This window comes from Pleurodeles waltl, chromosome 6 (assembly GCF_031143425.1).
Source record: "Pleurodeles waltl isolate 20211129_DDA chromosome 6, aPleWal1.hap1.20221129, whole genome shotgun sequence".
Classification (NCBI taxonomy): domain Eukaryota; kingdom Metazoa; phylum Chordata; class Amphibia; order Caudata; family Salamandridae; genus Pleurodeles; species Pleurodeles waltl.
Window position 1 is genome coordinate 43,514,295 of NC_090445.1, and position 12,214 is coordinate 43,526,508.

Sequence of the window (12,214 nt, forward strand, 5' to 3'; positions counted from 1 at the left end):
GTAATTCCCTGGGCAGCGCTGCCCTGGCGGATTGCTACCGCCTGGGCCATTGTGGTGGGAAACCGCCGGCCCAGGCGGTGCGACCGCGGCACTTCCGCCGCGGTTGTAATGACCTGAGAAGCACCGCCAGCCTGTTGGCGGTGCTTCCGTCATTACAGCCCTGGCGGTCTTGTACCGCCAGGGTTGTAATGACCCCCTAAATTCTGTTGGTGGTTTCACCCATCTGCCTGGATACCTGGACATGAGCCAAGCACACCAATGTCATACCCCTCCAGGATTGGAGATGTGCTTTAGGATTTGGATTCTGCAGTCACCTTCTTGGTAATGTTTTGATATCAGTTGGATAAAAATGCAGTTCTGGTGAAAACCAAGGAAGGTGTGTACACCTGTGAGGCAGAAAGACCACAAGAGAGCCAGTAGTAGGACTGTTGCTATCATTTCCATTCTCTGTTCAGGTGGGCCAAAACCTGGGAAGTAACTGCTGAGCAGCCTTGCTGAACCTGTGGAAGAACCTTTGGAAGAAGGAGGATCTGCTTGCCTGCTGAAGCAGTGGAGTGTTTTTACCAGAGCAGTAACCTGTTTCAACATCTTTCACACTCTAGCCGCTGAAAGGACCTGTGAGGGAGAGTCTCAATGGATAGAGCCTCCTCCTGGGACAAGAAGTCACCCCAGCCATCTGCACAAGAGAAGCAACATTGAGCATGGTGACATCTAGGTCCAGGATAGGCTCTGTTACCTCCACCTGCAAAGAGGAGTAAGACAGCTCCATCCTGTGGGGCACCTGTACCATGTTGTCTTAGAAAATCTTAACTCTGACAACAGCTTGAGAAAATTCCACAGAATTCAGAACTGTTACAACAGTGTTTGTAACCCTTATGGTTCGGATGATGATATAGCAGATTAAAGATTTATGGGCTATTCACAAACTGCATTTTGTAGCATTTAGTAGTACCACAGTTGTACAACTGGCATTCTTCAAAATACTATTTACAAATTGTTGGTGGAGCACTTGACCTCTGCCTCTCCCATCTTTTCTTCATGAGATCCCTGCCAATATTTCAGTAGCAAATGTTGGAGAGACCAAGGCGGGGTAGTAGGAAAATGAGGAATGTTTACAACTAAATGGGAAGGCTTAAGGAGGGGTTTAGGGAGGACCATACTAATACCTTGACACTCATACAAACGACTAAGACCATTGTTATTCACAACCCATATTTCTAAAGCTACTACAGCCCTAAAGATGTCAAAACAGGCCCAAATGTACTCTAGCCCAGTCTTGGAGTAAGTCAAGCACCATACATGGCCACTCACAAGTAGTACAACACACTACCTTTGAAAATAATGGAGTTAGACAATTAAAGTAGCACCCCTTTATAAATTAACTCAGTTTGACTTATGATGGTTACTGTGTATTTATAGTTAGGCCGGATTTTTCTTAGGAAGTGTGTTTTTTGTTTCACTAATAACGTTTGTGCCACTTGTCGAATCTACACAAAGTTTTCCAAAAATAAAATGTTCATCCCCCTCACCTCCTTCATGGAAAGTTTAAAACTGATCCCAAAACGTTTATCTCCCACATTAATTGCCAAAGGAAAATGTGTTCTCCAATGCACAAAAAACAGCTAAACAGATTTACATCAAATTTGACAGAAAGTTAGAATTTTACTCGTAGAGCATGCTTTTTGTCATTCAATGAAAATCTGTTCAGTTGTTTTTGAGAAAATAGCATTTAAAGAGGTGTTCGACCTTAGCTTGATGGGGTGAAAAGGATAGCTAAACCTGGTCCTGCAAGAGTTCCCCAGTACCTTAATTAAAACAAAAATAGGCCTTGGTCCAATAAGTACTCTGCAGTATCGTAATTAAAAAAAATAGGGCCTTCTGATTGTCCAGGAGAGCTTTTTCTCCTGTTGGCCATTTCGGTAGCATGGTGGGACCAAGTGAACTGAATGGCAGCTGCAAGATAGAACAGAATGTTGTGCCCGTCATGACAGGACTCAGCCCTCAAAAAGTTTTTGTTTTAAAAAAAAGGGACATAAAGGAGAATGGTGGTGACACCCTGACCACCAGATAATTGTGGTTGGCAGCCCAGCGTGACACCCCAGAGGTGAAAAAACTTTTGGGCCACTGGGTACTCTTGCAGGACCCTGCGCAGCCCTCCTGTGAGGTACTGATGTACTCCCGCAGGAGCCACTGTTCAGCCGTCATGCCACCTGTACCACAGTACTATGCACGCTTTGCTGAGGAAGCTTGCATGTTACCGCGGTACCATGGGGTGGAAGCTTGCCCAGCAGGTTTTCTGAGTACCGCAATATCCAGAAAAAAGTTAAGCAATGTCCTGACACTGAAATTATTACCTGTTCTTTGATCTGCTACTGTTTCTCAGTGCAGTGTCTAAACTCACACAAGTGCTGAAAGATAATACTCAGTCAGTTGAAGTTCAACAGTGTTGTGTCCTCAGGATACCAGTAATTAACAATATGAATTGTTACAATTAATACGGAGTAATATTGCTCTTACTGATTGGGACACAAGAAAAGGGTGCTTACACACACTTAATACCTGATTGGCACTTTTACATTGACAAGGCCAGGAAGACCATATCACTCAATCCCATCCGCAAAGGCTTCCAACTTTTTACTGATTCCAAAGTAGCCCATTGTGATGCAGGGAATTGGAAGACAATGTACTGACCTCTACTAGTACTATGATTATCTGATATAGGCTACTCATGTCACTATGACTCTGGTCATTATATGTAATTTGCAGTTACAAAGCAGGTTAAGGGTGCAACGTTGGGGAAGAATCTGCATTTACACACCTCTATTCGCCTTGCAGAATCTGGCCACCAAGTGCAGCGGATCCCTTGTGACAAACCAATGGGTGCTGACCAGTGCTCACTGCTTCATCAATAGCAAAGGCAGTCACCTGGAAACATCAGGTGCCAAGCTTTCAGCAGGTATGGAATAAGCAGAAAGATGTCCTTATAATATTTGGAAGGTAAGCGACATGTTTTCCCATGCAGCTGTGATCTACTCATTGGATTTCATCATTGTTTCTCTTGCCACATATCCATGGTTCCTCTTCAATACGCATCTGGGATATACTCCCTAAACCCTTCCACTGTTTCCATTGCCAGGCATCTACAGTATACTCCTTAAACCTTTCTAGTGTTTCTCTTTTCAGACATGTGTAGGATACTCCCCAAATCATTCCAGTGTTCCTCTTTCCACACATCTAAGGTACACTACCTAACCCCTTCAATATTTCTTATTCCGCACATCTGGGGTATACTCCCTAAACCCTTTCACTCTCTCCCTTTCTACACATCTGTGGTATACTCCCTAAAGCCTTTTACTGATTCACTTTTCAGACCACCTCAATATACTCCTTAACCTATTTTCCTAATCCCCTTTTCACACATCTGCAGTTTACTCTCCAAACCCTGTCACTATTTCCCTTTCCACGTATCTATGGTATAATTCTTAACCCTTTTCACTATTACTCTTTCCACATGTCTACAATACACTCCCCAAATTATTTTACTGTTTCTCATTCCACACCTTTGGGGTATACCCACTAAACACTTTCACTGGTCGTCTTCTTCCTAAAACTTTTCACTATTTATGTTTCCACACCTTTTTAGTATAGTCCCTAAACCTTTACTTTTTCTCTTTCCTCACATCTGCAGTATACTCCCTAAACCCTTACACAATGCCTCTTTCTTCACATCTGCAATATACTCCCTAAAACCGTACACTAATCCACTTTCCTCACATCTGTAATATACTCCCTAAAACTTTACACTATTCCACTTTCCTCACATCTGCAATATACTCCCTAAAACCTAACACTATTACACTTTCCTCACATCTGAAATATACTCCCTAAAACTTTACACTATTCCACTTTCCTCACATCTGCATTATACTCCCTAAAACCTTACACTATTCCACTTTCCTCACATCTGCAATATGCGGTATGCCTATTGAATTCCTTCAGTGCTTCACTTTCAAAGCCTCTGCAGTATACTCCCTAAACCATTTCACTGTTTCCTATTCCCCACATCTGAGGTATTCTTTCTAAACCCTATCCTTGGTTATCTTTCCATATTTTCCCTGAACTCTTTCACTGTGTCTCGTTACCCCTATCCATGGTATTCCTTTTAAACTCTTTCACTGTTTCCCTTCCTACAGCTCTTCGGTATACTTCGTAACCCTTTCACTGTTCCTCTTTCCACACATCAGCAGTATACTTGCTAAACTGTTTCCCTGTATCTCTAGCCATGTGTCTTAGTTATTCTCCCACTGTATCCTTTCCCGATATCTGTGGTATACTTCCTAAGTCATTCGACTGTTTCCCTTATTACATGTATGTGGGATATCTCTGGATCCCTTCCACTGTTGCCCTTTTAAATTGATACTGCAACTGAACATATAGGGGGTCATTATGACCCCGGCGGTCGGTGTAATAGTGGCGGTAGTACCGCCAACAGGCTGCCGGTACATACTGCCATATTATGACATTGGCGGTTTGGCTAAAGCCAAACCGCCAATGTAACACACCGACCGGCACGGTGGTAATGGCAGTAATGGCCGCCCATGGCATTCTGACCCCACCCACCGCCATGGTTTCCGAGGCTTCTGTACCGCCACGAAAACCATGGCGGTAGGCACTATCAGTGCCAGGAAATCCCTTCCCTGGCACTGATAGGGGTCTCCACCTCCCCAGAGTCCTCCTCCACCCTCCCGACATACACACACCTACACGCACATACATACACATGCATACCCACATTCACCCACGCATGCATACATTCATACACACTCACAGCAACACTTACTAACATACATACTAGCACACAAGCAATCACATGACACAACATACACGTACACTCACACCCATTCATGCACACACGCATTACACATGCCCCACACCTGCATGCACGCACACAGTCACACACACCCCCACACACACACAACACCCCTCACCCCCCTCCCCTGTTGGAGAACCTGACTTACCTGCTTGCAGGGCGTCCTCCAGCAGGAGACGGGACGCAGCACTGCTGCCAGCAGCATCGTCTGCCAGCAGAACACTGCCAGGCCGTATCATGGTTCATGATTCTACTGGTGTGGCGCTGCTGCTGGCAGCAGCCCCACTTTACTGCCATCCGCCGCCATGACCGTTGCCGGAATTCCGCCAGCCTTCTGATGGAATTCCGGCTACGGTCATAATTTGGTCGGTAGCCACGGTATGTTGGCAGCCGTGGCCGTGGCTGCATTTGCCACCAATGTTATAATGAGGGCCACAGTGTTGTTTAGGAAAGTACTCTACAAGAGCACATTGGTTTTAATTAGAGATTAGAAGATCTACCAAGTGTTGTCTGAGATATTGCACATTGGAGCAATTAAGGTGAACAATAGTGTATTAGGAGAACAATTAGCCTGGGTGTCAGGCTGGGTTCCATGAGTGTGTAGTGCTGGGAAAGTGCGGTCAGTGAATATGGAGTCTGTAATAGTGGGAGAGTCTAGTTTTGAGTCAGTGGTTTTGAAATCCATGAGTGTGGAGCCTTTGAGTCTGTACTACTGGGGGAGTCAGTGAGTGTAGAACTCATAAGTCTATAATACTGTGAGAGCGCAGCTTGGAGTCAGTGAGTGGAGAGTTCATGAGTCTATAGAACTGTGAGGGCGCAGTTTGGAATCTGTGACAGTGAGACCTATATGTGTGTAGTACTGGGGGAGCTCAGCTTGGAGTCAATGGCTGTGGAGCCCATGATTCTGTAGTACATGAAGAGTGCAACTGGGAAGCAGTGAGTGTGAAGCCCACGAGTCTGCAGTACTGGGAGAACGTTGCTTAGAGCCAGGGAGTGTGGAGGACATGAGTCTTTAGTACTGGGAGAATACAGTTTGAAACCAGTAAGTGTGGACACCATGAGTCCGTAGTACAAAGAGAGCACAGCTTGGAGTCATTGAATGTATGTAGAGCCCATGAATCTGTATTAATGGGAACGTACAGCTTTAATCTAGTGAGTATGGAGTCCCTTAGTCTGTATAACTGCAAGTGCAGGTTGGAGTAAGTGCGTGTGACGTCAATGAGTCTGTAGTACTGGACAGCACATCGTGGAGTCTGCAAGTATAAAGCCTATGCATTTGTAGTAGTGGGAGAGCACAGCTTGATGTAATTTAGTGTGGAGCCCATTAGTACTGGGAGAACACAGCTTGGAGTCGGTGAGCGGGGTGTTCATGAGTCTCTAGAACTGTGAGAGCGCAGTTTAGAGTCTATGACGGTGAGGCCTATGTGTCTATAGTACTGGGAGAGCATGGAAATGGAGTCCTTGAGTCTGTAGGCTAGCAAAGCGTGGAGTCCTTGAACCTGTAGGAAAGCACAGCGTGAAGTCAGTGAGTTGTGGAGTTCATGAGTCTGAAGAACTGGGAGAGCGGAGCTCACAGTCACTGAGTATGGATCCCTCGAGTCTGTAGGAGAGCACAGTATGTAGTCAATGAGTAGTGGAGCTCATGAGTCTGTAGAACTGGGAGAGCACAGCTTGCAGTCAGTGAGTATGGAGCCCTCGAGTCTGTAGGAAAGCACAGTGTGAAGTCAATATGTAGAGAAGCTCACGAGTCTGTAGAACTGGGAGAGTGCCGCTTAGAGTTAGTGAGTATGGAGCCCTCGAGTCTTTAGGAAAGCACAGAGTGAAGTCAGTGAGTGGTGGAGTTAATGAGTCTCTAGAACTGTGAGAGTACAGCTTGCAGTCAGTGAGTATGGAGTCCATGAACCTATACGAAAGCACAGCATGAAGTCAGTGAGTGGTGGAGTTCATGAGTCTGGAGAACTGGGAGAGCAGAGCTCGCAGTCAGTGAGTATGCAGTCTTTAATTCTGTAAGAAAGCACAGCATGAAGTCAGTGAGTAGTGGAGTTCACGTGTCTGTAGAACTGGGAGAGCCCAGCTTAGAGTCAGTGAGTATGGAGCCCACAAGTCTTTAGGAAAGCACAGAGTGAAGTCAGTGAGTGGTGGAGTTCATGAGTCTGTAGAACTGGGAGAGCGCAGCTTGCAGCCAGTGAGTATGGAGCCCTCGAGGCTGTAGGAAAGCACAGTGTGAAGTCTAAATGTAGTGGAGCTTATGAGTCAGTAGAACTGGGAGAGTGCAGCTTAGAGTCAGTGAGTATGGAGCCGTTGAGTCTTTAGGAAAGCACAGAGTGAAGTCAGTGAGTGGTGGAGTTCATGAGTCTCTAGTACTGGGAGAGCGCAGCTTGCAGTCAGTGAGTATGGAGTCCTTGAACCTGTAGGAAAGCACAGCGTGAAGTCAGTGAGTGGTGGACCTCATGACTGTAGAATTAGGAGAGCACAGCTTGCCGCCAGAGAGTATAGAGCCCACCAATCTGTAGGAAAGCACATCGTGCAGTCAGTGAGTGGTGGCGCTCATGAGTCTGTATAAGTTGAAAGGCGCAGCTTGCACTCATGAGTATGGAGTTCTTGAGGAAAGCACAGCTTGGAATCAATAAATGTGGAGCCCAAAGGTCTGCAGTAGTGTGGGAACGCAGCTTGAGTCAGTGAATTTGTATTAGTTGGAGTCTTTATTGCTGGAAGAACACAGCATGTAGAAAAGTCATTGTGAAGCTCAGGAGTCTGTGTGGTACTGGAGGGTGCAGCTTGCAGTCATTGAGCATAGGGCCACAGTGTAGGAGGTTGGCCCTCTGTGTAGTGTACAAAACTAGGCACACTGTGTAGAGGGTCCGGGCAACCACATGATTTACAGAGGTAAAAACTAGACCACCTAATGCTCTCATTTTTATGGTAGCTTGGTCGAGCAGTTAGGCTAATCTTGGAGAAGTGCAAAGCATTTGCTGTATTCACAGTATCAATAAAGCAAGAAAAACACTCAAAAGAATAACTTGAGGCCAATTTACAAAAATTACATTTTCAAGACCAAGATCATCAAAATCGGGTAAGTATTTTTTAAGTTATGAATTTTCAAAGTTTAGACAAATGTCTCAGTTCTGTGTGTAATTATACACCATAGGAATCAGTAGAGGAATATTTTGAAATTGTATTGAAAATCAGGCAATGCGTTTACCAAGGTCTCCATTTGCAGGTATGTTGATGTCATCGTGGGCCCTGTGGGCCAGCTGGAGAAGTTTGGGTGGTTCAGGTTTCGGCAGGAGCAGCTGCAGAAAGTCATTGGAGCTGGTACACAACCATTGCAGGGGACCACTTGGGAAAGCAGTGCACAGGTGGACTTCCGTGAGTCCGGTGGGTCCCCTTGGAGTGTCGAGGTCGCAAGGGGTGGGGGACCCTTATGGCACAGCTGGTTCTTTGGTTCTGTAGGACCCAATCTGAAATGTCTTACACCTGTACCACCAGTGTCTGTGCAGGAGCTTGGCTTTCTATGTAGTGTGTAAACTAGTCACACTGTGTAGGGGTTCCAGGCAACCACACATTGGTTTCCAGAGGCAAATACTAGATCACCTAATTCTCTAATTTTTTAGGTAGCTTGGTCGAGCAGTTAGGCTAATCTTGGAGAAGTGCAAAGCATTGACAGTATCAATCATGCGACTCACACACTCAAAGAAATAACTCAAGAGCAATGTATAAAAATACTTCAGATTTTTATATAATTTTTAAGACCAAGATTATCAAAATTGGTTAAGTACGTTTTAAGATATGAATTTTTGAAGTTTTATTAAATGCAGTCTTTCTGTGCGTAATTATGCACCATATGAATCAATAGGCAGTCACTTTTAAAAATGCATATAAAATCGTACAGTTTGGTTACCACGTTCTGCTTTTGCAGGTTGGTCGAGGCTGTCGGTGGGCACACTGTGCCAGCTGGAGAGGCTCAGGCAGCTCCTGGTTCAAGCAGGAGCTGCACTGAAAAGACTATTGGAGAAGGTGCATGGCCACTCAGGGGTAGCACTTGGAAAAGTGTGGTTCTTGCAGATTTAAAGGTAGTGCCTTGGAGTCCCCTTGGGGTGTTGAGGTCGCAAGGGGTGTGGGACCCTGTGGGAACAGCTAGTTCCTCGTTGCAGGGTGATGGGCGGCCAGGTGCAGGGCGAGTTATTGATCCAGGAGCTGTGTGCAATGGAATCCCTTGGAGCTGGAGGTGAGTCTCTTGGAGGGTGGCTAACAGGACAACATGGGCACTATAGTGGAAGGTCCGGAGTGTTCCTAAAGTCCCTCGACTGGGGCTTCCTCCTGATCCTTTTTCAGCTCTGGTGGAGGTGAATTTTCTGGTTGTCTGACATCAACTGACCAGTACTCAGGATATTGGCAAAACCTGGCCACTGGAGGGCGCAGTGCCAGCAAACTTGGCACACTTGCGGGGTTTGTCCTGTTGGTCGTGTGTCCTCGGGTACGGCTGCGACTTCCGGTTTAGGAGATATCAGCCAGTCAGTGAAGTGACCCTCGCTGGCTTAATGGTTATTACTTGGTTGTAGAGTGGTACCTCCACTCCCGAGGGAGATCTCGGGCTATTGGCGAAGCCCAGAGGTCCTCAAGATTTGTTGAAGTCAGTCCAGTGGTCAGCTCAGCAGCAGCGATTGTCAGGTCCCAGATGCAGCAGGCAGGGTGTGGTGCCTTTTCTTGTGCAGCAGGTCCACAGTTCTCGGGCTTTGGTTCTTCTTGGTGCTGTCTTCTCTTCTTCCTTTCGAATCTGAAATCTTGGTCTAGGGGTGCCCAATAGATACTGAATTTAGTGGGAGTTTTAGGAGGAACCTGGTAGTGTCTATTGGGACACTTACCTTTGGGTAGCTACACCCACTATAGTGACCACTTCCTGTGGGAAGGGTCACTGACCTAAACCTAATTGTCTACTTTCTCTCCATTCAAGATGAAAGAAAATGAAAAAGAGGGTTCACCTCGCAAGCAACATCTTATGGGTGGTGCATGCCAGCTGAGGCCACTCCTCCAACCCTTTTTTAGGTTTCCCGCATTTGCTCCCACCAAAAGTGGGGGCTTGCAAAGGGGGATACCAGCTGCTGCTAGCAGCAGGCTTGGGGGGGGGTCAAGTTTCAAGGGTGGTAAGCCCTTTGAAGCTCACCACCAGGACAGTGCTCATTCCTGAGGGAGGGGGTGTTAGCTCCTTCACCCAGGAAGGGCATTGTCTTACCAACTGAAGAGGCAGGGCTCTGTCTCCAAGGTTTGAATATTGGCTGCCAGGAGGTGGCAGTTGGAGGACCAGTCAGCAACCATGCCAGGATAGTTAGCTTTTGTAGGGGACACCTCTAAGGTGGTCCCTGGGTACAGTTAGGGATAACTCCAAGACTGGCACCAGTTTGGATTTATCATTCTGAGTTGTTTGATACCAAACAACCCAGGCCCATCATGTAGCTGGGAAACTCGTGTTGACCAGTGTCCAGCACATGTTTTAAAATGACTCCTCTTTTCACTCACTATGTCCCAGGTTTGGCAAGGACACAGTGGGGGCTTATCGGTCATGCAGCTATGCCCTCACATATAATATGGAACACCCTGCCTTAGGGCTGTAAGGCCTGCCAGAAGGGTGTCTTACACATAGTAAATGCAGTGTATGGTGGACAGGCACACAGGTTGTGTGCCACGTTGAGTTAGGTTTTAGGTTTGCACCAGAACACTCAGCGGTCTACCCATAGTACCCCATGCCTTGGGTACATAGGTACCCACTTACTAGTGACTAATAGTGATAGTTAAGGGTGTATCCAATTGTGCCAATGCATCATAACAGGTTTAGGGAAAGAGCCCAGGCCCAGGGAACCTAGTTAGCAATTTCTAGGACACATGAATATCAGGCAAAAAGTGGGGTTATAACCATGTCAAAAAGAGTCCCTCTCTCACAGTCTGCACTTTTCACTTCTGTCTTGAAGTCATATATGTCCACCTCCGCTATCCCTGTCTTAGCTAGGGCAATCCCTAGCTTACCAAAAGAGGTCACCCATAACTTGAGTAACCCCACTATGACCAACAGGGTCAGGGAGCCTAAATTACTATTTGGTATGGGGTCAGACCACCATGCCAATGACTGTGCAACCCTAAAGGCTAACACCGAGCAGAGGCCACTGACAGCTGTCAGTGCCCAGAACCACACCTTTAGCTCCACACCCACAGGGGACAAGGCTAACTTGCAGGCTATTTTGTGTTCAGGGTGCCTGTCTGTTGTAAGGGAGTGGGAAGTCTCTACATCCTGCAGAGAACACCTTTCTTCCACTCTCTTTTCTGTCAGCTGAGGAGCCACTAACTGAGGCTGAACAGGTGCCTGACTAGTCAGGACTTCTAGGGGGTCAAGCTGGACTTCACCAGTTCCAACAGTGGAGTTCTTCCCTAATGGAACAGAAACTTCTTGGCCATAGTTAGAGGTTACCTACCTTTCCTTTTCTTGTGCTTTTTCTTTTTCTTCTGGGACCCACTTACATTCACTGCAGGGACAGCACCTCCAGAATCATTGGAAGGGTACTGGCACGGGACCAGTTCCTCCTTTTGGCTCTGACCAACCTGTTGGTGGTAATTTCCAAGGAGACAGTCATGGGGGAGGTCTGTACTGACTGCCACCCTTCTCCAGCTAAGGGACCCATCTGTTTCTATAGGCACTACAGCTACTGGCCTATCAGTGACTCTCCCGGGGCTAACTCTTATCCTGGCAGTCTCTCCTGGGATATACCAGTTTGAAAGCACCAGCCTGTCATGCACAGCTGTGTGACTGGCACAGGTGTCTCTCAGTGCAGTGGCTGGGATTTAATTCACCAGAAAGTGTCTACTCTTCTCTGGAATCGCCAACTCACCTGTGGGGCTCACTTTCCATTTAAAAGCTGTGAGGACCTCCTCATCTGGGGAGTCATCTCCTGTTGCTACACTGGATACCCATGAGGGCTTACTAGTGGGTATGTTTTTGGGACAAAAAGTATCCAAGTATCCTTGGTGTGGTGTCCTGTCTTTTTAACAGTTGTGGCACCATGCCTTAGTTGCATCCCAGTTTTTACCCTGGTAACCACCTTTGTTTTGTGAGGTGTCTTTGGACCCGCCCCCCCGGACAGATTTTTGGGAGCCTAAGGACTCCTTTTCTTTAATTCTTAGGTGATCCACCTTTTTCTCTCTTTTGGTCACCCCTTCAGTTCTTCTTTTGGACACCCTAGTTCTCACCCAATGATCAGCCTTCCTCCTAAACTCTTGAGGGGAGACTAGCCCCAAATCTACTAGGTACTGGTGCAACTTTTCATGGACACAGTTACTCAAGAGATGTTCTTTCAT

The 12,214-nt window shown here is 46.6% G+C and overlaps 1 protein-coding gene across 1 annotated transcript in view; it reads left to right on the forward strand.

Annotated features, from left to right (window-relative positions):
* The window catches only part of LOC138299142 (complement C2-like), a 479,732-nt gene that overhangs the window by 323,741 nt on the left and 143,777 nt on the right, over positions 1 to 12,214 (forward strand). Inside the window, exon 12 of the mRNA XM_069237201.1 lies at positions 2,836 to 2,956. Within this exon, the coding sequence (XP_069093302.1) occupies positions 2,836 to 2,956 (121 nt within the window). The remainder of the gene's footprint in view (positions 1 to 2,835; positions 2,957 to 12,214) is intronic.